The 25,419-nt window shown below is 37.7% G+C and overlaps 1 protein-coding gene across 1 annotated transcript; it reads left to right on the top strand.

Annotated features, from left to right (window-relative positions):
• The first annotated feature begins 1,723 nt into the window (after positions 1-1,723).
• Positions 1,724-23,766, top strand: LOC103722345 (protein VACUOLELESS1). Its single transcript, XM_008812873.4, has 15 exons — positions 1,724-2,682; positions 3,899-4,189; positions 6,206-6,345; positions 9,555-9,666; positions 9,764-9,856; positions 10,782-10,871; positions 10,957-11,070; positions 12,241-12,348; positions 12,444-12,517; positions 12,630-12,684; positions 18,604-18,788; positions 22,313-22,442; positions 22,530-22,632; positions 22,868-22,965; positions 23,243-23,766. The coding sequence occupies exons 1-15, from the start codon at positions 1,906-1,908 to the stop codon at positions 23,405-23,407; spliced, it is 2,535 nt and encodes an 844-aa protein (XP_008811095.2). The 5' UTR covers positions 1,724-1,905; the 3' UTR covers positions 23,408-23,766.
• The last annotated feature ends 1,653 nt before the right edge of the window (positions 23,767-25,419 follow it).

The following is a 25,419-nucleotide window of genomic DNA, read 5'->3' as shown; positions in this document are numbered from 1 at the left end:
GGATGAAAGATAAGAGTTGCTTCAGGCGTCTATCAAAGAGAAGGGATGAAAGATAAGAGTTGCTTCAGGCGTCTATCAAGCCAACCAAATCCCTCCTCTCTCTCTCCCCCCCCCCCCCCCCCCCCCCCAAAACAAAACTACTGTCCCCAACTTTCCAAATTTCCCCTCTGCATGGCCAGGAAACTCTCCACCTCCTTTCCATCAAGGGGGAAGACTCGTAGCCAGCTCCAGATCCCATTTTATATGGGGCCTTTGCTTTCTTTTGGTCAGCCTTCCGGGGGCCTTTCATTGGCCCGGGACCTTAGGCGACCGCCCTGGTCGCCTAGGGCTCGGGCCGGCCCTGATCATGATCATCTATCATATTAAACGGTAGCTTCAACCTTTTCATGGCGGTCGCCTAAGATCCCGGGCCGGTCTGATCATGATCATCTATCATATTAAACGGTAGCTTCAACCTTTTCATATGCATGCAGAAAAACGATGCAAGGAAAACCATGCTGTTTAGCGTCACCAAGCAAGAGGGTTTTGAAGTTGGCAGCCTTGCATTCCGTAAGTTCTTATGTTCCAGGTAACGAATCACCAGGTGCTGGTTGCCCACGGTATATGTATATCCTTATGTTCATTTTCCAATAAATTGGATGGCTATGCCTCCTTTTTCCTTTAAAAAACAAAAGAAAAAACATTCCGATACCTATGATGGTGCTTACAAATCTCATTACATGGTAAGAGAAAACAGAGGCTTAACCATGGTATCAAATTTAGGATGCTTTTGAGCTTGTAAGGGAGCTGAGTGAAACCTTTCCTTTGGATGCGCCCCAAGACTGTGCTAGTCCCCCAACTTGCTATACAGTATTTTGTCTTCAATTTTATAAACAAAGTTTCATCTATTTTTATCTCTATTTTCTTTTCTTTTCTTTCTTCTTTCTTTCTTCTTTTTTTCTTTTTTTTTGCTAAAACAAAGAGGGGGGGGGGGGGGGACTTAACCCCACCCGCGTACAGAAGCAGCCTAATATATTTGGAGGCCTAAGGCCATTTGGTCTTTGAGACCTTCCCAGCAGTGCGCCCGAATTCATAGAGAGCCTTTTTTCTTTCCATTTTATCTTTAAGGCCTTTCCTGCGGTGAGCTTGTTTTGAGCCAGGATCTTAGGCGACCGCCTCAGTCGCCTAAAGGTTGGGCCGACCCTGCCCGCGTAGCAACCTTTACTGGGCCCTCCTTTCATCAGAAAATGTTTGATGCAGGTAGATAATATATTCATACCCTCTCCGATCCGTGGGTTACTCCAGGTGTGAGTACGTCACCCCAGCGCCACCTTAGTGCCAGTTGGACCAGAAAGCGCTTCCACAACCGTGTTCAGACGAAGGATATCCGATCCTTACATTTAATCGACGCCCACGCGTTTTAATTTTGGGCCACACCAGTGAAAACAAAGTTCCGTACAAACTATGCTACCATCTTGTTTGCTTTTCTTGAACTTTTTCCCTGCGCATCAAGGCAGATCAGCATGAGACTCCAACATTTTTCACTCTCGGATTTGTTGCTCCCCATGCCAAATAAAATGTGATGCTCCTGATTTGCGACCAGTACTACGTAACATTCTCGAGAACAAATCAGTTACCGTTAAGGAAAACCGTCAAGGAACCAATATGAAAGCGAGAAATGCAAAACGATGGTTATAAAAAGACCCTTCTATGAAACAGGGTTCCCTTTGCTTTCCACGTCTTAAAGCAAGAAACGCGACCTCTCGGTCCTGTAATAGGACTCCTATTATTAGCTCAACGGACCCGTCCGTTCATCAAGAAGCCCCTTTCTCCTATTCTTCTCCTTCGCCCCTTCCTCGACGGAGTTCTAGGGTTTCCGGCCATCGATTCGAGGCCCAGATTTTTCCCATCTCGCAAACCCTAGCCATGGCGGCCGTCGCCGTCGCGGCGGAGTGGCAGCTTCTCCACGACCGCTATTACCGCAAGCTCGAGATCTACTCCATGCAGTGGGGCCGCATGGACCTCGCCCGCCACCGCGTTGCCTGTGCTCCCTTCGGCGGCCCCATCGCCGCCATCCGCGACGACTCCAAGATCGTTCAGCTCTACGCCGAGTCCGCCCGCCGCAAGCTTCACATCTTCAACTCCGCCGGCGTCCACCTCGCCTCCGCCGCGTGGGACCGCCCCGGCGGCCGTCTCGTTGGCATGGCCTGGACCGACGACCAGTCCCTTGTCTGCGTCGTCCAGGACGGCACCGTCTACCGCTACAACCTCCGCGCCGAGCTCTCCGCCCCCCAATTCTCCATGGGCAAGGAGTGCTTCGAGCAGGGCGTCGTCGAATGCGTCTTCTGGGGGAACGGCATGATCTGCCTCACCGAGGACCGCCAGATCTTCTGCGTCCCTGACTTCAAGAACCCGAAGCCGTGCAAGCTCGCCGACCCGGGTATAGAGGAGTATCCTTTGTGTGTTACCGTCGTCGAGCCTCAGTACACGATGTCGGGGAACGTGGAGGTGCTTCTTGGGGTCGGCGATTACGTCTTGGCTGTGGAGGAGGACGGAGTCCAGCAGCTCGGGATCGGAGTGGGCCCGTTGCAGAAAATGGCTCTCTCACACAATGGGAAGTATCTTGCTACCTTCACGCATGATGGGCGGCTCCTGGTCATTACCACGGATTTCTCCAGGATCATTTTGGAGTACAACTGCGAGGTTAGTCGCGCAATACTTTCTCTTCTTTATCCTTTGTCTTCTATTTCATGTTTTCTTTACTTCTCTTTTTTCATCTATCTATATTTTATGATGTTTGTTTGGGGATTTCTGAATGTATAGAATGATATTCATGAAACTCCAATCTTATGACCATTATATCGATTATTACATTGCTTATACTCTACATAGAACAAGCAAAAGCACTTCCTTTTCGCCAGTAAAGGGAGCCGAATGGTAACTTCATTAGCTGTTTAGAAGGTTCTCAAACCGAAAACTTCATGTTCAGTCACAATTCTTCCTAGTAACCCAGTTCTTGCTTACATGGAAGTGTTGAGTCTGCAAATTGGCTATTTGGTCTGCAGTTTTTATTTTTTAAGCGCAGTTTATGTAAAGTGCTCAGAAGAACTGTTTGATTGTGGTAATTACATGGATCTTGGCAGCCAAATTGCAATTGCATCCATTTAAATACCAGAGAGAATAAATTCTGATGTTGTATTAAAAAAAAAAAATTAACCCAGCAGCTAACTTCCTCTCTCTCTCTCTCTCACACACACACACACACACACACACACAAAAAAAAGCAAACTTATTTTGTTTTGTTTGTTTCCTTAGAGATTTTGAGCTACTAGAACACTAAAATGTATTTAGGGGGTATAAAACAAGAAAACATTTGAATTGCTGTCATGATTTGAAGATGCTATTGTCTAGGGCTTCTTTTGTCAGTTTACTTTGTTAAGCATAGTACATTATCTGTTTCTTAGTCTCCACTGTAGTATAATTTTAACAAACTTGCCACTATTAAGTGCTCTTTATCATTAACATGTCAAACCATATTTTCCCAAATTTACACAATACAACACCTCATGCTGCTACTTAATGTGGTATAATTCTCTGCGAATAACTTTGAGTCTACAGTCAACAATTTGTAATCTGATCTTAAATGTTTTAATTATTCGTTTAACAAGAATGAAAGACCAGAGATAGACACTTTTATACTTACCTTTATCTATTATGAATGCTTCTTACTGTTTGATCACTTTGATCTTGTGTCATTTATGTTCCTGAAGCCCTCTGGATATAACTAAATATTAGGAGAATCCTCTTCCTCCCTTATGAATTAACTTAAGGTGTTGTCTTACATTTATTTTTTATTGTACAAACTGGATTCCAAGTGCGTTATGTACTTCTGGATATAAATTTTACATCTATCTCGCAGTCAGCATTGCCCCCAGAACAGATAGCTTGGTGTGGGCTGGACAGTGTGCTACTCTATTGGGATGAAATGCTTCTGATGGTGGGTCCCCGTGGAAATCCAGTTCGTTATCTGTATGATGAACCAATAAGACTCATTCCAGAATGTGATGGAGTAAGAATTCTCTCAAATTCATGTATGGAATTGATACAACGAGTTCCTGATTCCACTGTTTCAATCTTTCAAATTGGAAGCACATCTCCGGCAGCTTTATTATATGATGCTTTGGATCACTTTGACAGGCGAAGTGCTAAGGTATCTTTGTAGTTTTATAAATATAAATTAAAAGAACTAGTTCAGCTTTCTTATATATAGATGTTTATGTTCTTTTCGTGTTATTGAACAGTTGATTGCATGCCACTTAAGAGACATCGTAATATGATAGTATTTTGGAAAATATAGATAGAGGGTGAGATTGTATAACTTTTTGAAGGAAACCAACCACTACTGAACCAATCAACAAATTTCTTGGAACTCTTGGTGGTTGATTTAAGCCTTCAAGGACTTAAAAAAGATGAGTGTAATTGAAGTGAACTCTTTCTACTATTTTGAGTTGGAAACCTTATCTTTCTTTTTCTAAGAAGTTATTGATAGATCCTGCAACTGTTCTATTTCTTACTGGTAAGAATGCACATGCATAATGTTGTCTCATGTGCGACAAGCTAAATCTGAAGGCTACAGTCTATTTCACATGAAGTCTTCCAATTCTAATAATCCTTATGCAGGATGTGCTGATGCAAATCATGATAGCTGCACATTGTTATATCAACATGCGATGAGATTTGTTACTATACACACACACAATTATATATATAATATAATGTGGATATAATATATAACGTAGATGTATAGTTACTATAGTATATAGTGTATACTATATATGGTATAATATGCAATACATAATATATAGTCTATATAGCATGTGTATATACAAATGTGTCTATGTAATATGCATATATCTATCTTGGATATTTTTTCCCCATTTTTAGAAACACATATGGATTATTGATGACTTATCCATTGGAATGACATGTATCTAACTGTTGTTGAATAGGAAATAGAAGCCTTTATTGCTACTTAGTTTCAATTATAAAGGTAATGTGAAGCCATTTTGTCAATTTTTGTTTCAAGAAAGAGAATGAATCTATTTTTTTCTTAGACATGTTTATAGGGTTAAGAGCTCCTGCTTTTAGGTTTGCTAGATTTATATGGGCCTGGAAGAAGAGGAATAAAGAAAAAGTAGTAGTTAGAGAAGGGTTTGCTTTGAACTCTAGAATTTGAGAAATGATACTGATTTTAATTTGTTGAGGAATTTTACTACTGTTTAATATGGATGGTCTCATCACTACATATAATCATATAAGTTGCAAGTTACATCAATCTCTGAGATAGCATATTGATCCTCTCTAGTTAATACGCTTTAACCTGGATCGTGGAATAGATCATACAAAATAGCCACTGCAAGCAATTGATAAGAAAAAATGAAATGCATTTTAGAAATTATAAAAGGTTTGTTAATAAGCTTCTATAAAACCTCAATCAACCTTCTCCAATTTTATCCAGATTCCTTTTCTTTTATTAATCTCAAGAACTTAGTCATGCATGCGTTATTTCTTCTTTGACCCTTATTCAGAAAATAAGAAATATATTACTAATTGATGCATGTTTTAATCCTGCCCTGGTGAGCAGGTGTGAATGCTATGATCTGCAGTCCTAAATGAACAACCGATGAAATATGGGTTGGCTTATGAGTTAAATAAACCATTATTTATACCGATGAATCATAGCATTAGTCACAGCAATCTATATTTTAAACAACTGTTGGGCATTTAACATACTCGCATGTGACCTCACGTGACTACTGGAATGACATATGGATAACAGGGACCAGTCAAGAGTCGGAAAAAAATCTCAAAGAAAAAAAAAAGTTGCTTCAACTGGCAAAAGCCCAAAATAGCTAATAACCTTACATATTCCCCATCATGTGCATCTTATGTGCTTAATTCCAGTGCCAATAAACTTGAGTAAGACCTGCACTTGCTTGTTCTTCAAATCCAAAAGCTAAAAGACTCGAGACGACCTTGAGCAACCTGCTCTTGGCTTTCAGTGCCTCGGTTGTATTTTTGGATACAAACTAAACTTTTACTAGCCGATTTTATTTATGTTAGACTTTTAATTCATAGTGAAAATTGGTACCAATTCATGGTCTGTTTAAGTTTTTTTTGCTTGCGCAGTTCTTTGAACCTATTCTATTCTGTTGGCATTTGGCAGGCTGATGAAAACCTACGATTGATTCGATCCTCTCTGCCAGAGGCAGTGGAGGCTTGTATAGATGCTGCTGGGCATGAATTTGATGTTTCACGCCAACGCATACTACTGAGAGCTGCTAGTTATGGCCAGGCTTTCTGCAGGTTGGTTTTCTTGGGGTTTACTGCTCATGTTTAGAAAAAGAAGATATATGTTGCCCTATGATAGAAGCTTTCTCAATTATACCAAGTAACCCCCTTTTTATATGTGAAAAGATATTGGGGTTTTGTCATAGTTTATTCTTTTTATCAATCTCATTTAGGTTTATTTGGTAACGTTTCATGTATTTCCCCTGTTCAATTTTCTGTTTTTTACACATTGCCTAACATCAAATCAATTTCTGATTTTTCTTGTTTTACCATAATTTTGAACTGAATCTAGTAGCAAATGTACTATGTATAGAATAATTATAAAATGGAATAAAATTGAGAATGTTCCTTAGTCTTTTAACTTTTCCTCAAGAACACAACACGCATCTAGATCTAGAATGCATACATGTATTATTTTGATATTGACCTGTATTTGGTTTATTCTAATATCACTAACTAAAATCTAACAACATCGTCATCAATTTGATATCTGTCATTGTAATGACACGATTGACATTTTTAAGTATGTAAATAATCTCATATGTATGTTGACTATTAAACCGTCACTTATTCTTTGAAAGCATTTGCTAACATGTTGATATAGAAAGATAAAAATTCATTCATCATTCCTTGATGTAGGAAACCAATCTTTCATCTTTTTTCTCTTCCTTAGAAGGATATTTTCATTTGTTTGTAAGAAATAATCCCAGAAACAGATGAATATTGGAAATCATACCCCATCGTAATCTTCCTAATAAGTTCCTATCAAGAGATTCGTTGTTTATCATCGCAATCCTTTCAAACCCTTTTTTCACAAATTCAACTCATTTTTCCATATTGTTCATCCTCAACTTCCTTGTTCCCTTTGTGCATTGCTATAATGTACCTTTTCTTACATGTACTACTTTTGCTCCACATGGCTACGGTTACACCATGGTTTCAAATACAGTCGAATACGACAACTACTGTACCATTCTGTGTGAAACCAGCACTACTAGTACAGGTGCTGTGATCCTGAAAAAGCTGTAATGTTATGTACAGCCACATTAGTTTGTACCAGTCCATACTGGTGTTTATATGCAACCACCATACTGGCTGTACTATTCCACACCAATGATTTTTTTTAGAATCTATCAGTTTTGGTTCGTACCATTGGTACTAGTACTATACTGTTCCGATAGAAAAGCGGTATAGGGTTCAATACCGGTGTTTAAAACCTTGGGCTGCACCATCTCAATCCATGTTCCAATGGTGATCTTTTTGTTGGTGCAATATTTTATTGTGATCTAGTTTAGTTATTAATAATTTAATAATTGTAATCACAGTGTACATCAACCTCAATATTTTTATCTTTATAGTGCTTCACGACCTCTAGGGGATGGACTAGAGTTATTCTCTCGGGAAGCTCAAAATCATTATTAACCAAAAGATTTTCTATCAATAATCTTTTTGTTGCCCTATAATTATAGGTCTGGATTGGAGGAGCATCAAGATTGAGCAAGAGGGCATTTGTATTATGTTAAAGGCAATGCTATCTTTCTACTTGAACGCATAAGAAGTAGGATTTAGACTAATATAAGTAAAGATTTGAGCTAATATGAATTTTTAAATATGTAACAGTGTTACACCATCAGACATTCCAATACAATGTAAGGAATCGTGGTCTTTATATTACCTTACAAAAATTAATTACACTTTGTAATTGCCAGAGATTTCAACAATTCTTTCAACAAAAGCTAGTTGTTGGGCAAACTGTTGTTTTAGGGGGGCCTAGGTCATGGGTCATGACCCCTTGTGTCATGGCTACATCCACCATCTTCTTTTAACTTTATTTGTTAAGAATTTTTATTTTACTCTTGATGTGCCAACTCGATCTCTGTAAGAACCTTGAATAGTTGAATGTTATATACAAAGCTAGATTTGAATTCTCCTGCTCAAATTTGAAATTTTCTGATCCAGTTGCTGAATATCAGAGTGAGGAAGAAGGAAGAAGGATAATTTTTTATTTACTTGACATAAAGTCTGTTAGAGCACTTCTTTGAAAACTAAACATGATCCCTGATTAGATCTATGGCCCTTAGGATTTTATCTTGTTCTAACCGTTGCAAGTGTAGGAGCAGATAGGCACTGAGAGAGGGGGGAAGAGAAAATAAGGGAAAAGGGGGAGGAGAGTGTGGTGGGGTGGTTGGCATGATGGAGCAGGTTGCCTTTCCTTTTGTTTTATTTCTTACATATCTTATATTGGTTTGTTTGTTTCTTATTTATTTCTCTCTTTGCTTGTCCTTCTTCTTTTTCTTCTTTCCCCCATCCTTTTTCTTGCATCTCTCTCTCTCTCTCTCTCGCTGCACCCCCCCGCCCCCTCTTTTATTTATTTATCTCTTTGCTTGTCCTTCTTCTTTTTCTTCTTAGGATTTCACTTTTATTCATAGGATTGGTATGTCATAGTTTCTTCAATCGTGTGTTTGTAATGCAAACACCAAGTAGTGCCATTAATATCTTCATGCCGCGACTTCTTCTTGAACATTCTGTGCACCTTGTTAGCATGAATCATCTAGGACTGTAGTTTCTTGAGTTGGATATTAAGGACTCTTTTGGTTTGCGGGAAGAGGGGGGGGCGAGTGTTGGCAATGGGACAATGACCAAGTGGCTTATGGTTGGTTGGAGGTTTCAAATGAGAGAGATAGGAAAGTAGCCTTCCCATGGGAATAAGCTTCCCACCTCCCATAGGAAATAGAAACCCGTGCGGGACAAGGGAAACCCATTTTCCCATGGGCTTGGGAACTGAGTTAAAATTCTTTTCTTGTCGAGAAATGCCCTTAACACTAGTGGCTTATGTCCTTTCTCTCCTTGTAGTCAGTTTATAAAAGGCATAAAAGGTGTTTTACACAAGTTTTCCAAGAAAGTAGACGCTCAACTAAACTAAACATAAGTAACTCCAAAAAGTGTGCTTCCGATGCCACTTTCATATGGTCAACCAAACGTACCAAAACCACTTTCCTAGTTATAATATATCCAAGCATCAACTTCCTAAGAAACACAATCCTGTAAAGTAAAATTCTTCCTGCGAACCAAACAAGTCCTAAGTTTTGGAGGAACAACTATTTAATAGCCAATGGAGTCATTGTTCATGGTAACCCATCAAATGTCTCATAGTTATTTGGTCTTAAAAGAGCAACTTCTTTCTAATTGTGATCTTGGCAATGATATCTAGTTGGCTTTGGCAGTCATTTTCCACAAGACCGTGATCGCTTTCAAGAAGTGTGCAAAATACTGCGAGTATTAAATGTTGTTCGCAACCATGAGATTGGGATCCCACTGAGCATTCAACAATATAAGGTCTTCATTGTTCTGCTAGAATTGAATTGTTTATATAACATGCATTTCTTTTGTCATTGTTTTATGTTAACCATGGCATACATACTCTTTATTTCAGGTGCTTACAGCACCAGTTCTGATTGGGCGCTTGGTTAATGCCAACCACCACCTTGTGGCTCTTCGAATCTCTGAGTACCTTAACTTGAACCCTGTAATTTTCCTTATCCTTATGTTTTTGTTTGCCTATATTTTTCTGTTGTCTGATAGTAAAGGTCAAATAGCATGTAGACTTATGTTCCAAGTAGAAGAATGCTGGGAGCAATTATGCTAAGCTTGCAGTAAAAATAACTAATTCTTCTGTACATTATTCAAGACTCCAGTAATATAGTAATATGCAAGCTTACTGGGTCTTAGAACATAGTCGACCATGTATTGTTGCGTAAAGTCTTCTAACAACATGTAGGAATATGAACATGCTCTCGAACCCATTGACTTAATCTAGTGTTGCATCTAAATGCTGGCAGCTGGTTACTTAAAAAATTCTTTTTATTTAGAAGCTTGCATCGACATAGGTTACGCTTAATAAAAAAGTAGCCATCTGTAGATTAGTTGTGATTGGGCTTTTACTTCAAACACACACACACACACATAAACGTGCATAAACTAATCTACAGGCACGTGCAGTGTACTTTGGTCTAGAGAAGGAAAATATGAAAAAAAATTGATAGCAACAAATTATAGATGAGAGTGGAAGTTGTTAAGGTGTGCAGCAGAGAGAGGGGAATAGGATGAAGTAGTTCCATCTTTAAATTTGAATAGGATACATATACACTAAAAGAACTATGCCTTGTTCCAATCTTGTCGATAGATATAACTGATCTCATATAAAATTTTAATTAACAGTTAGTTATTATCCAATATGGGCAAATATGACGGACCCAAAGCTCTTAATGTGCCTTTTGATTTAATGTGTCTTAGTTTGTCAGTGTGTCTGTGTTTGCTTGTATTATTGTACGCATGTATGTATCTATGGGATATGTTCGTTGCTGGTGTTGAACTATTCAGAGAAAATCATAGATAATTAGACATTAAGCAAGCTTACATGTAATTTTCACTTTTGTGAAAATCTTTTGTAGGAGGTGGTTCTAATGCATTGGGCATGTTCTAAGATAACAGCTTCACCAGCTATTCAAGATGCTGCTCTTCTTGAAATCTTGCTTGACAAGGTCTGCATTTCCATATATATGGAGTTCTGCTATTTTTATTTTCTTGACTCTTGCAATGTCTGAAGCATCAATGGTTGAATTACAGCTGAAATTATGCAAAGGCATATCTTATGCGGCAATTGCTGCTCATGCGGATAACACTGGGCGGCGAAAGTTAGCTGCATTGCTTGTTGATCATGAGCCATGTTCTTCCAAACAGGCATGCTAAATTGCTTAATCTAAGAAATTCTTGTTCATGTGTATATTTTTCTGTTTGTTTGCTACATATTGCACTTGATAAGGCTGACAAGTTTACAAAATACTTGTTTTTCTGAAGAAAGTGAAAGTGGTGCTGCTTAAGATTGTGATAGACATGTCTAATAAATAGAGGTTTACTTGATTCATTTTTTGTTTAAGAATATTTGTTATAAATATAGAGCCGAGTCCATGGCAAATTTCTTTTGCCAATACACTATTACCATTGGCCACCATGGATATGTTAGCAGTGGATGTTTCTAACCTTGGGTTTAAACCTTGTTTTCATGTTTTCCTTGGTTGATTTGTAGAAGACATGAAATTGATTCTTAGGCATGCTAATATAAATGTGTGTTGACATGCATATGCGCATGCACTTATGCAGATATATTATTAAACAGGTAGTAGCATCTTATTATTCATTATTCATTTTATACATATTTTTGTGTCTTGATTAGTTATTTTATTGGATTGGGTGAATCATTGTCAGGGACTCAGGTCAATGAAGGATCTCATGATTTGGCTGTGAAACTTGGGGAGCTACATTTGCAGTGAATAGAACAATCAACTATCTGTATGCGTGTGCGTGCGTAAAGTAACTAATTTGACTAAATTTCTTTTAACATATTTTGCCCTCGTAAAATTATAAAGGATTATGTATTCCATGTTTGCCTAGTGAATGTTGAAACTTTGAGGTTGTATGTGTTTGTGCCAAGAAGACTGTGAACTGAGTAGTTGATGGGATTTGTGGTAGTGAGTGTTGCACGTAGCAGTGGCAAAGAAAGTTATTCTTCATGTCAGTCTAGTAGTGAATGAAAAATTGTTGGCGATATCAATAGCCCTATTGGTTATCACCACACTTCACCTGTTTGTTTGAAATCCAATGTGAAACTAGTTAGTGTTGCATCTAGTGAAACGATCATCTAGTGCCTAATTTAAATGCACACACGCATATGTATATTCATAAATACATGTACATACTTATGTTATATATACACATGTTTATATGTTTGTATTTTGGAAGGGGGGGTGGGGGGAGTTATTTATATAACCTGACTATTGGGTTCTTTTTTTGACAAATTGTCTACTTGTACAATGTTTGAAAGTAAGCGAAAATAAAACTTGGATTTATCAGGTCCCTCTGTTGCTAAGCATTGGGGAAGAAGACACTGGACTGCTTAAGGCAACTGAAAGTGGTGATACTGACCTTGTTTATCTTGTTCTTTTCCACATCTGGCAGAAGGTATATTTGTTGGGAATAAAAGTGTATACTGTATGAATGTAACTATTATGTATTTTTCTATTTTCATATCATGTGGTGCTGCTTTTTTATTGCAGAAGCCTGCTTTAGATTTCTTTGGAACAATAAATGCAAGACCTTTAGCTCGAGATTTGTTCATTGCATATGCAAGGTATTGCATCAAGCTTTTTATAGGATTCGATCTTCTTTCTTCTTGGTGATTAAAGACTGTATCATTAAAAGTTAACATTTTGAAAATGCATCCATTGTTTCTCTGCTTGCAGATTCTATAAGCATGAATTTTTGAAGGACTTCTTCCTGTCAACAGGGCGACTTCAAGTAGGTTGAGTTATTGAAAGGTCCCAATGAAATAAATTTGATTGCTTACTATGTTTTCTGTATCTGGATTCTGCAGAACCATCTTAATCTTAGATTGGCATAACTTTAAAAGCAATCCATCTTGTGATATATTATACTAAGTATAGTTCCTTTTGATTAGGAATGAATATAATTATAGTTGTCACTTATGTTTGTCAATCATTGATTGACTGGATTGCTTTTGGTATTTTGGTCAGTTTGACTTGATAACCACTGGATGCTAAACAGTGACCTGCTAACTAATTCACAACTATTAGATGGGTGGCCCAATGCACGAGACTCCCGCCATTGTGAGGTTTGGGGAGTGTCAGATATATACAGCCTTACCCCCTCGTGCAGAGAGGCTATTTTCATATTCCAAACTTGTGACTTCCTAGTTCCTAATGATGATGGAACAGTCTCACCATTGCACAAAGTTTCACCCTCTGGAAATTTTAGACTATAGACGGACTAATTAATTGTTATATGGCATTGTTGTTTTTTATTTGTTGGTAATATTTGTTTGGTTGTTTTTTATATGGCCTTACTTTTAATTATTACTGTTTAGTGCAAGTAGAAAACATTGAAGAGCACATAGAGTAAGGCATTATGCCTAGACAAAATACCATATGAGGTATGCTACATCATTGGGGAATTATATGATTTATGTATTTGTAGATCAAAATGGATAACATGCTGAGTTAAATCAACTATCATGTTGATGTTATCAATGGGTCGCGTCATAAAGATGGAGATTGACCAAGTCTGAGAAACTGTCAACATACTTTGTTAATTGTTTGGCTTTATAATAGTTTGGTCAGTTGTTGATGCCGTTGTTTTGTTTAGGCAATTGATGGATAGGTTTAGATAGGAAAAAAGATAAAAACTGCACATGATTTCTATTAACTTAGAGTTAATCATGTGACAGGTATCAGAAAGTGCCTCATGGAGCTACATGGTAGCTTTATGGATGAAAGCTGAACTTAAAGAGAACGTATTGAGATCTAAAGAATATTTATGATTTACGAAAGGCAAGTGTGAAAATTTTTGTGGTAAGACAAGCAAATTTTGGTTGCACTTGCCTGAAAAATGATTGAACTTAAAAAGCCTACTATCAAATGCATCATAGATTGGTTTAAATCTTGATAATTAGATGACATCATTTTATAGTGTGTTATATTGATATAATATAAAGTTAATTTCTGAGACAAGAACATGGTTAGAATTGTATAAGAAATAGGAAAAGGTGAAGTTTAAAGAGGAGCATAGCCAGAATGAAGAAATTTAGTTGGAAATGAGTGAAAACTAGCCGTTGATCAAAGATAACGGTGAAGAGATACCAATGTGATTCTTCATTTTTTTCTTTTTTAAATGTGAACTGATAGAAAAAAGATAAATTTGATAAAATTGGGTGAGTGGATGAATGAAGAAGATATGAATTTGGTTAGAAATTCTAGTATGCGATCGAATCTGGATACAAATTCGAGTATCTACTTGTAAATATTGTTGGATCCAGTTCTGAATTCGATTTTAAGGATTTTTATATCCGGATCCGGATAGCCGGTAAAAAAGTTCGAAATAACCTTTACAAAGCAATGACCTTTCACTTGGATAACAAACGCTCAATAACCAAGCTGCAAATCATTTGTTGCTATTTTAAATAGGTAGTTTATTTTACTTATTCATATCTATTCACACTATTAAATAGTCATTTGATGTATATTCTGATATGTCATATTTGAGGCATTAATTTTTCTAATAATAAATCCATTTCTCTTTGATAAAAATAAATTGAATATACTTTATATTATTCTTTCTAATATTTTCAGAACTTTATTGTTAAAAAATATTTTAAAATATTAATAACTTTTATGTGTTCATACATTTACATATACTCTTTCTTACATGCTCTCTAGAAATAGATAGTTCATGATTAGTTTTTATTTACACAATAATTAAAGAGTAATGGCGGTATTTGATGCAAAAAAATTAAAATTTTGTATTATATATTTTTATTCTTTATTTTTTATTTTTAAGTTTTAATATTTTAATGCAAATTCCGTCGGAACAATGACATGGACCCTTGACTAGGTCGGTCTTGGTGTGTTTTAATAACTATGCCTTAGATTCTTAGCTGCGTGTGTCACATGCAATCTAGATAGCGTATTATGAAACTATGTTAGTTTTTGTTATTGAATTCACTTAAAATCTGATTTATATCCAAATAATGTCCGACATGTATGTTTGGATAGAAAAAGTATGGATGTAGCCAATATCCGACTTGTATCCGGTATCCATTCAGAACAAATATAGATATACTTAATATCTGCTTCTTATCTGTACTGATTTAGAACAAATATGGATACTAATTGTGGCATCTGTTTAATATTCATATCAGTTCATACTCATTGATAAAATGTGTGCATGTATGCATATGCTAGTATCAGATCCATATTCGTTTTCAGCCTTAGACCTCGCTAAGTCATAGGGTTGCTATTTCAACTATTGGGTCAACTAGTGCGGCCAGTTACATATTAAGAATGAAAAATACTGATATGTAGAGTGGATGGCATGGTGACAGAGGAGAGTGGTGCTAGTATATTGGCATCAGGAGGTTAGGGTCAAAGACGTGGAAGACGTGGTGAAGGAGTGACATTAGAGTTTGGACTTCAGTAAGCAAGGATGTGATGGAGAGGTGGCATTGACGAATCAGGTAGTGGTTGGTGCATCCAATTTATTAAGTCGTTTGGGCACTCTATTTGTTAAAACCCTGGTTTAAATAAACCATAAAGGGCTTGCTTGGATACACATCAAACCCATGGTATTATCAAGGAATCATGCATCTGAAGAGAATCCTAACCATATCATGATTTTTTCCTCAAATTGCTGTTTAGATTGCAATATGGAGTTTAAGTTAACCAGGAAAAAAACCTGACTCCATGTGAAATAAAAAATCTACTCCATCTCGATTTTTCTTTTCCTACATTTATCATGTGGAGCTTTCCTTCATGGGTTCCCCATTATTAGAGGTAGCCCTTCCACCCCCAAGTCTCCCTGTGGGTGACCCCAAGATGTCTTCATCCTCCCTCTCCCATCCCCATGGAACAACAATAGGCTTTTAAGTCTAATCTATGTTTTGGCTATTGCCCTTCAAATCACTATTGTCCTCTCCCTTTTCATCTAGTAATGTTTTTTGAGGATAGAAGGCGAGATGAAACAAGATAAGATGAAGAGATCACATATATTGGTCTTTTCCAAGGTTTTAAAACTTGGTTTCATTTTCAGTTCTGGTCCTTCCAATAGAGTTTTGATTTTGACAATTCCGGCTGTATCACACCAAGTTTTGGACAAAAAAAATCAGAATAAAATTTTTAAAAAAGAGAAAATTAGAAGTAACAAAACTAGTTAAGGCAAGTTATTGCACATCATCTTATTGTGTTTTGAGTTATCTAGGATCATAATTTTGTAGTTTGAGTAATCAAGCACCATCCTTTTCACCATTTTGTAGGACCTCTTTCCATACTGGAATTTTTCAAAGTCAACAAAATGAAAAATAATTGGAGGCTTCTTGGATAAGTATTTTGAATTTCACTCATTCCTAATCATAGGATTGACAAGATTATGCCATCTAGCACATAATTGATAAGTCATAAGATGCAAAGTTATGTGGTATGTCTTTTGGATATATTATGAAACAATTTCATTCACCAACACACTTGAGTATGATATGAAACTATGACCATGCTTCCACCAAGTACTCCAAGCACTTATTCAATGAAATATATTAACTTTTGAATTGCCTCAAGTTTGATGCCTGCTAATTTATGATAATAACATTCATTAGTTCATCAATAGACATGAAACAGCATATTGTTGAAGACTTGTATCAAATCAGCAAGATAGATTAGAAGTTATCCAATGCTTAATACATGCAAAGAATGTTTTATGAACATATTTTGTTTAAAGTCTAATCATAACTAGATTAACAGAATGTTGAGAGGCTAGAGAGGCTCCGTAAATTCTACTATAAGAAAAAGAAAGAAACAACATTTTTGGTTAGTTTCAGCCGAAACAGGTTTGGCCAAAGCTGTCAGATACCACCGAAACTGACTGAAATTGGCTAATTTTGGATTGAACTTGACCGAAATGATCTGTTTCGGTTGAAAAATGGATCAGTTTTGGTTGAAACTTAAAACCTTGGTCTGTCCCTTTTCAGATTGTCTGACACCTGCCCTGGCCCTTGGAAGATGAAGGCACCATCTCTCTTGGGCTTTGTCCTTCCAAGCCATAGATTGGAAATTTGATACTTAATTATTCTATTCTTATTAGGGAAGATTCAACATTCAAACGTAATGAGAACCATGTAGATTGAAATCATGAAATTGGAGGGGAATGAGTGGAGCTAGAAATGCACCTACTGTATTTCAGTTTGTTGGATTTTGTGTATTTTTTCCATAAAAATTTCCATAGTTATCCAAACAGCAATTGAAATAGAATTTCAAATTAATCTTTTCTTTTGGAATCTCGCTATAGCAACATTCTATTGTATGGCTTTAGAATCCTTTGGTAATTTCTGCCTGAGCGTCCAAATATTCCCTGGAGGTGGGGGCTTTCTTCCTAGGTGATCTGATAACATACCTGGACTAAGCCAAGCCAAGTGGCACGTACCAATCTGTGCAGCAAATCTGATCCTGGTATGATAATAGGTTTTTTTGATCAAAAGATGCCTCTGAGACTATAGGGAGTATCTTAAATGACATAGAATATTGGCAAAAAAGAGGCTCCTCCCACATGGATGTTGAAGTATGCGAACACCAAGGGGTATGTGGGGTGGTTATGTGTAGTAAAATTGAGTTGATAGTGTTAAAATCAAGTACATGAGTTGAAGCAGGCTGGTTGAGAACATATTGAGATGGTTTGAGCATGGTAAGGGGCTTGAATTGTTCAAGAAGTCAAGAGAGAGGAAAATAAATTCTACAATAATTGGGCCAAAACTATGCTCATGTAGGCAGAGTAAAACATAAATTGGATATTCAAACACCGAGTAAATGGAATTATGCTTGTTGGTTATGGTACTGTATAGATTCATGTAGCCAAACCAAACTAGTTTAGATTAAGGCTTAGTTGAGTTGAGATGAGTTGAATATATGGTATTGTTTATAGGTTCTCTGTCTTGGTGCTGTTATTTAACTGGACCTGGCATTGTTCTTCTGCTAGAAAATGTACCAAATAATTCAGTATGTTTGTGCGGATAAAAGGCAGAACATCTTTCGGCAGTATAATCATTTATGATAAACAGATTGATCATTGTAATAATTAGAATGTGTTCTTTGTTTTTGTCTAATAGATTATTAAAAAACTACTAAGCACAATCTTTTGTGTGCTATGTAAGTATGGCTGTGAAATTTGTCTCGTAATTGGCAAAAGTTTGATATCTTGACAATGTGATTTGTCTAGCAGGATGATAACTAGCATTTAACTTGTTACATCCTTAACATATTCCTTTTCTTATTGCTTTGACATATTCCTGCATTTGGATGCATATGTCCATAACATTTGTTTTCTGCTGTTATCGGCAATGTTTACAAAAATACTTGTTGAAATTTGGAAAAATTTCATGTTTTTTAAGCATTTGATGATTATATACACTTAATACTATTTTTATTGATTTTATTGTCTTGCATGTTAACTGCTAAAGGTAAATATCAATTTCCTATATAATTGGAACTGCATGAGCAAGTACCATATGATCTTTTTTGTCTTTCTAAAGCTTTGTCTTTTTATCTTTCCGTATGATAACTGGCATGAGTTGTTCTTTTGATTAACCTTGAACAACCTTTCTATTACCCCCTTCAATTTTAAAATGCTCGTTCAATATAGTCAAGATACTGGTTTTTGCAGGATGTTGCTTTCCTCTTGTTAAAGGAATCATGGCACCTAGAAAAGAATCCAATGGCAAGCAAAGGAGGATCTCCTCTCCATGGACCACGCATAAGGCTTATTGAGCAAGCTCAGAAGCTTTTCTCTGAGACCAAGGAGCACACCTTTGAATCAAAAGCTGCTGAGGAGCATGCAAAATTGTTGAGGTAATAAAATATATTATTGACTAGTTTTCACACTATTTTACAGGCTAAATATGTGATTCCTTAACCATCTCCAAGCGTATATAAATGAGTCTGAAACACTATTGCCTCAGGCAGGGTTGAACAAAATACAAGCAAACAGCAAAAGCAATCTTGATGTGACAAGCACTGCAAGTTATATTGCAAAATATAATTCCATGGAACTAATTTAATGACCATCTATCATCATCATTCTTGAGGTGTTGATGTGGTGGTTGTTTAGGAAAGTTGTGAGAAAACCTACAAATTTGACAAAATTACACAGATTTCTATAAGGAAAAAGGAAGGAGCAATAGGACTAGGAAAAACTGTAATCAGATATACTCATTCTGGAAATATATATAATGCACCATACTTTCTATTAAGATGTATATTATATGATTTAGTTTAGGGCATCAGAATTGTTCAAAGAAATAGGATAGCAACTTTTGGATCTAGATCTGTAAGTCCTTTCTATAATGATCTTTTCTCGGCTTTTGGAGAATTAGTTTGAAATTTTTTTCATTTCTTTCAGCTAAGGGAATCTTGTTTGACAATGGTTTGAGGTATCTAGAAATAGAGAGTTGATAGTAAGCTTCTCTATGGGGATTGGTGGAGTGTTACGTGTTGTTCATTAATAATTATTTCTTTTTATTTGTACATTGTTCGAAAATTCTTTCTTTTCTTTCAACCAAGAAATGCTTGTTTGACAATGGTGTCTAGAGATAGAGAGTTGATGTGGGGATTGGTGGAGTTTCACATGCTGTTTATTAGTAATTTTTTCTTTTTATTTGTACATTGTTTGATATGATTTTACAAATTACAACTTTCTCATCCCGGTGTATCCTTTTTATTGAGAGTACAAGCATGGCATTGCAGATGACTGAAGATGTTGACCTTATGTGATTTAACTTTCTAAGCCTGGATACCAAGGATACAGTTTGTCACATCTTGGTGGATCCAGAAGTTGCAATTCTGGGGACTTCTTGGTTCTTAGGTTCTTGATGAGTGAAAAACTTTCTCTGATATGCATTAGGTTTATTGATGTGTTAAGGTTGTTAAATTTCAGTTCTTGGACTGGAAATCCACTCTACCTCTCTCCTAACTCAGGATTAACTAAGGCTCTATCTGATCTGTGGATGATGCATCTAGTTGCACTGAGTTTATTGCTCCCAGGCAATGTGTTGGGACGATATAATGGGCACATTTCTATCGTGAGGCCTTAATCTGAGTTCTGTTCCATAGGCAACCCCATCTTGATGGGACAAAGCTGGGCTGTTATTTTTAATTAAGGAATTTCTGGTATCGAGCAAATTGGTATTTCTCCTACATGTTCAAGGAAGCTCAAATTAGCATGGTTTTCTTAATCGGGTACTTTGGGTTTCTGTTTGAGTCCAGTCATGTCCTAGTTACTTGTGGAGGTATTCTGCAGCTTTTTACGAGTCTATGCTTGTGCTTATGGGTTACAATTATCATCAGTTTTAACATGAGCAATCTTAAGAAACTGATGGTGTTCCTTCCAGCAATATCGTTGGGTGACGACACAGCCCTTGAGGAAGGGTTCCCTGAGAAAAGGAGAGGGAGAATTTAAGAACTTCTGATAAGATGCTTGCATTAGAAACTTGGATGAATGAGGTAAACATATGACCATTAGATGTTTCAATTATTAAATCATATTGACATGAATTTCCCATGACGGACCTACATAAAGTATACTCTCCACCTGAAGGAGTTCCCTAACTATTGTCTTTGGAGGACATGAACAGACACCAGTCTTGGTTTAGATGGAGGCATGCTGGATTGACATGCCTGTGAGGTAGAGAGCATCCCACAGTTGCTGCGCACCACATAGCCCCATAGCCTGTCTAGATAGATCTCAAGCCAATAGTCAAGTGGGGCCCACACAGAATATGGTATTTGGCTGCCATTCGTTTACTGCTTGTTTTTAGCACCATGATTATCAGATTTACAAGAGGCTCAAACAACCTTTTGATGTGCCTTATGTGAAATCTCTGACATCAGAAGTTTTTGCTTGCCTTTTTTTTCACTTAAATGTCAAACTGCTTCTTGTGTTTTATCGTTGGATGATAACCATCCAAAGACAACAGCTTGATCTTGATGTTTTCAAAATGTAGTACTCCATGTTGTTAGGATCAGGATTGGGTTGTAAATCATAAAGGGGATAAGATCAGACAGGATCACAGACCACAAGATCCTTTCTGTTGAGTTAATTGTTACGTAGATGAATTAGAATTTAACAAATGATTGTAAGACTTTGAAAATTTGCCTCTTGCTTTTAAGTCCACAGATCCTAAATTTTTTCTTTACGTTTTAGAAGTTAAATGCTCCTTGCTACCTTGAGGTTTGTTAGCAATAAATAACTGATTCATAAAGCCATATAATCAAATAATTTATAGAAAATGGATTTTCATATGGTTTAATGAAAGTTTTATGATCAAGTTGGATTATATGATCCATGCAATAGATCTAAATTTTATGATCCTAACTGATCCTTATCAAGGTCTGCTGAACCGGTCGGTTCCGACCTGTTCAGCCTGTACCGTACCGGTACCAGCCTTCACCGGTATGGTAAAACCATGTTTGGGGTCGGAACCGGTTCGCACCGGTACTCGCGAGGAAGAAGGGGGAAAGTGAGGAGAAGAGAGGAGAGAGAGGGGAAGACCTCTCGTGCGCTACCAGGCCTTTTTCTTCCTCCCGAGCACCTCGTGGGGAAGAAGACCTCCCTTGCTTGCGGGAGAAGGGGGGAAAGAGAGGAGGAGAGAGGAGAAGAAAAGAGAGGCTTGGAAAGAAGAAGAGACGAGGAAAAGAAAAGAAAAAAAAAAGAGAAGGCTGGAGGAATAGCGCCCGTGTGCGGGGGCGTGGGCGCGAGTGGGGAAACACATCCCCGACTCGCGCACGCGCGTGTTCCAAGCGATGCGAACCGCGCGACCACGCACGGGGCAACGAGCCCACGCGCTGCCCCGCGTGGGCTTTTAATGCCACAGAGTGACATTAAATGCCATTCTGTAGCATAATGCGCGCGCGCACCCGCGCGTTTTCTTTTCTTTTCTTTTTTTTTGAACCGGTTCCAACCGGTAACCGGTACGTCGGTTCGGTAGGTTCCACATACCTTGATCCTTATCCAAGGATGAGATCCAGATGGTTTTAGACTATTTTGATGTTTGTAAGATTTTAATAACAATGGTAATTACTTACTGTTGTAAGAAGTTTCTAAATGAAATGATTGGTTCTTAGACGTACTTAAATAATTTATAGTGATCGGATTACCTGTTTTTTTCAGTACAAAAACAATTTTTAGTTTAAAATCGATGGTTACAAAAGAGATTACCATTTCCATCAGACAAGGGTCTACCCATCTAACCTGTGGAGGCCTCAAATGCCCGTTCCAGAGCACCTGGGAGCTTCCCTTATGGTCAATGTTAATTGAGCTCTAACTATAAATATTCCTTGTGCATTTCCCATCTTTTACCTGCATTTTTTTTTTGTAGGTTGCAACATGAGTTAGAAGTCTCTACAAAGCAGGCTATATTTGTTGGTTCTAGCATCAGCGATACAATTCGAACTTGCATTGTACTGGGAAACCATCGAGCTGCAATGAGAGTGAGAGCAGAATTCAAGGTTCTTACAATTTTCTCACTTAAACAAGTCTCAAATATAGTAATTTCATCTTTCATGATTTCTGCTATAAAGATAATATTTTTGCAGGTTTCAGAGAAGAGATGGTACTGGCTGAAAGCGTTCGCATTGGCTACTGTGAGAGACTGGGATGCTTTAGAAAAGTTTTCAAAAGAGAAGAGGCCACCGGGTGGTAAAATTTCCAAGTTCTCTTAGACTGCCAGAATTTTTCATGAATTTACACATCAGCATTGTAGTACAAATAAAATTGCAAATAAAGGATCTTTTGAATGGGCAAAATGTTATTTTAAGTTGCAGATATATAAATAAAATCACTTCTTCTCTTACCTCTATTTTTCGCTTGCATATTTTCTATATAATTATCTTATTCATTTAGTAATTCTCCATTTCCTTTATCTAATTGATAGGTTATAAACCCTTTGTGGAAGCCTGTATTGATGCTGACGAGAAAGCGGAAGCTCTCAAATACATTCCAAAACTTGCAGAACCCCGGGAAAGATCAGAGGTATAATATATATGTTTCTGGTTAGCTTTATATATCAATAGGAGACCTTCGGAAAGCTCTCTCTAAGTACTGGTGTTGACTTTTATAATGAAGTTTCATGTATTTCATTGCCATGCCTCTGGAGCTTGCTCTATACATAGCGGTCTTAATTCAGATACTCCAACATCCAGTGTCATGGCAAGTTCAAACATGGACATGCTGGGCCACCATTCCAAGTTCTACTTCATATGGTTTTTATTACATCTGGTTTTATTCTATTTTTATTTTTTTAAACCAGGCATATGCGCGAATTGGCATGGCCAAGGAAGCTGCAGATGCTGCATCACAGGCTAAAGATGGTGAACTGTTCGGTCGACTAAAACTAACCTTAGCACAAAATGCTGCTGCGTCCTCCATCTTTGACACCTTGCGGGACAGATTATCTTTCCAAGGAGTTTATTAACAAATCTTTTGGATACATTTAAATTTATGTATGCAGCTCCATGGCAATGCATGAAATAGTAGTCAACCTTGATTTCATGCATCATTCCTCTGTTTTTAGTCTGGAAACTTTTTGGCGCTATATTGCGCGATGCCCTTGTTTCCTCGTTGGCTGCCTTCCCTTTTTTGGCGTCAATGTTGGTAATCTTCTGTTTGGCTTTTGAAGGAAGCATAAATGTTAGCGCTGTTCTGAATGGCTGAAATATTTATAGTTACAACGTTTGCTAGCTGAGCAATCGTTGTTTAAGAAAGTGTTGTAAAGAAATGGTTTGTGCTTTAAAATTTTTTTTGGTAAATCGGATATAGTATTGTGCGATAAAATTTATGACACGGTTCCATCCTGCAGCGGTTGCAAAGAGCTGTACGCTGACGGTCGACAGGTCATATTTAGACTGCACTGTCTGGTCTCCCTGTTTTGCATAATCTCTCACTGGTCTCACGAACATTATTCAGTTATGCGGTGGAACTTACGTAGGTCCTTTTCTTGAATTAAAGACTAATATGCGAATTCCCCTTCAGCTAGGACCGAAACTCCTTTTGTCTCCAAAAATTTTAACCACGAGGAAGTGCAACTCGTTGTTGTGTACCACGATAGTCGCATGGAAGGCGTCTTAAGTCAACCAAACAGGGAAAAGGGCAAAAAAAAAAAAAAAAAAGGTGAGCGCCTGTGAAACGAGTTAAGGGGCTCCTGGGAAGCGCTGATTGGCAGCGAGATTTGCTCTGCCCCTGGCAGGAAACAACTAGAGAGATCAAGAATTGATGCCAGGTATGTTTGCAGGGATGCTGACGAGTCCCACAGTGTATGGTATCACAATCATTGATTAGGAGCGAGTGCGAGCAGATGACTCATTTAAAAGAAACCGGACCGGTGTTTAGCACATATACCGACTTGAAGAGCACAAGAACTAGATAAGCCAAATGAAGCGTGGGGGAAGCAATACTGCAGGATGATTTCAATCGCAAATCAATTTTTGTGTCATGGAGGTCTTTGTGTGTATATGAACTTTCAATCTGCCGTCTAACTTGAAGCCATTCCATCCATTTGCCAGATATCGCACGTGGGCTGATGCAATTTGATTGATGAGAAACCCTCAAGTTAAATTTAGTGCTTGAATAGTGTTTTTGATGTGCACTTTGGAAGATGCAGTCTGTTAACATAGAAAACTACAAATGCAAAGCAAAATCAGAAATAAGCAATCACTCATGAATCCTAGACGGTAATCAGGTGCATGTGTTCATGGAAACCTGCAAATCGCAAGGCGAGGGGAGTTGGTCGAGGCCGAGGGAGACGAGGGCTGATGCCCGGTTCTCCAGGGCCGGGACAGGCAGCAGACGAGAGCAGCGTTGTTGCTGGAGAGCACCTCATTGCCGGTAAGTCTCGGCCGGATGGTGCAACCATGGGTAGGTACCATAGAACTCTTCGAGTTCAAAAATTTTCAATTATAACCGTTACGAGTCGATGTTATACTTTCATCCAACTCTATTAAGGAAACTTCAATAAAAAGACTCAGGTCGTTACCGTTCAGGTCGACGTTACACTTACATCCAACTCCATGAAGCAAACTTCAATAAAAAGACTCAGGTCGTGTGCTTTTCTCCGTCCTAACGCATTTGGATAGCACACAGACCCATACACGTCCGAACATGTAGATTAGCATACAAGCTCGGCTGCCTCAGTAGACGGGGAGCACAAGACTAGAAGGCTTGCAACCATTTAGCTTTATTTAAGCGGAATGGAAGAATATTCCGCAGCTGGGCAGCAGTCATAGCACGCTCCTCGTGACTTTTACAACAGTTGGCTCGTCATTGCAACAGCAACGCCCTAACAAGTTTCAATTAAATATAGCCTCTACCGCAAGTAATATCTTTTCATCATGCAGCTTGCACCACTTAAAATCATTCATTTGATTCCAAATAATTATAATGCACCTTAATTTATTTCAGTTGTGTGAGAAATATCTGAATGACTAGATC

The sequence above is a fragment of the Phoenix dactylifera genome, chromosome 4 (assembly GCF_009389715.1).
Source record: "Phoenix dactylifera cultivar Barhee BC4 chromosome 4, palm_55x_up_171113_PBpolish2nd_filt_p, whole genome shotgun sequence".
NCBI lineage: Eukaryota > Viridiplantae > Streptophyta > Magnoliopsida > Arecales > Arecaceae > Phoenix > Phoenix dactylifera.
Note: the sequence above shows the minus strand (reverse complement) of the source record. Positions and strands in the feature narration are given on the sequence as shown.

What these genes read in the sequence shown, in the direction of transcription:
- LOC103722345 (XM_008812873.4), top strand. Translation starts at nt 1,906, where the DNA reads ATGGCGGCCGTCGCCGTCGCGGCGGAGTGGCAGCTTCTCCACGACCGC. An exon ending in TATGGCCAGGCTTTCTGCAG is followed by an intron (nt 6,346 to 9,554) that starts GTTGGTTTTCTT and finishes TGGCTTTGGCAG; the next exon opens with TCATTTTCCACAAGACCGTG. An exon ending in GAGTGAGAGCAGAATTCAAG is followed by an intron (nt 22,443 to 22,529) that starts GTTCTTACAATT and finishes ATATTTTTGCAG; the next exon opens with GTTTCAGAGAAGAGATGGTA.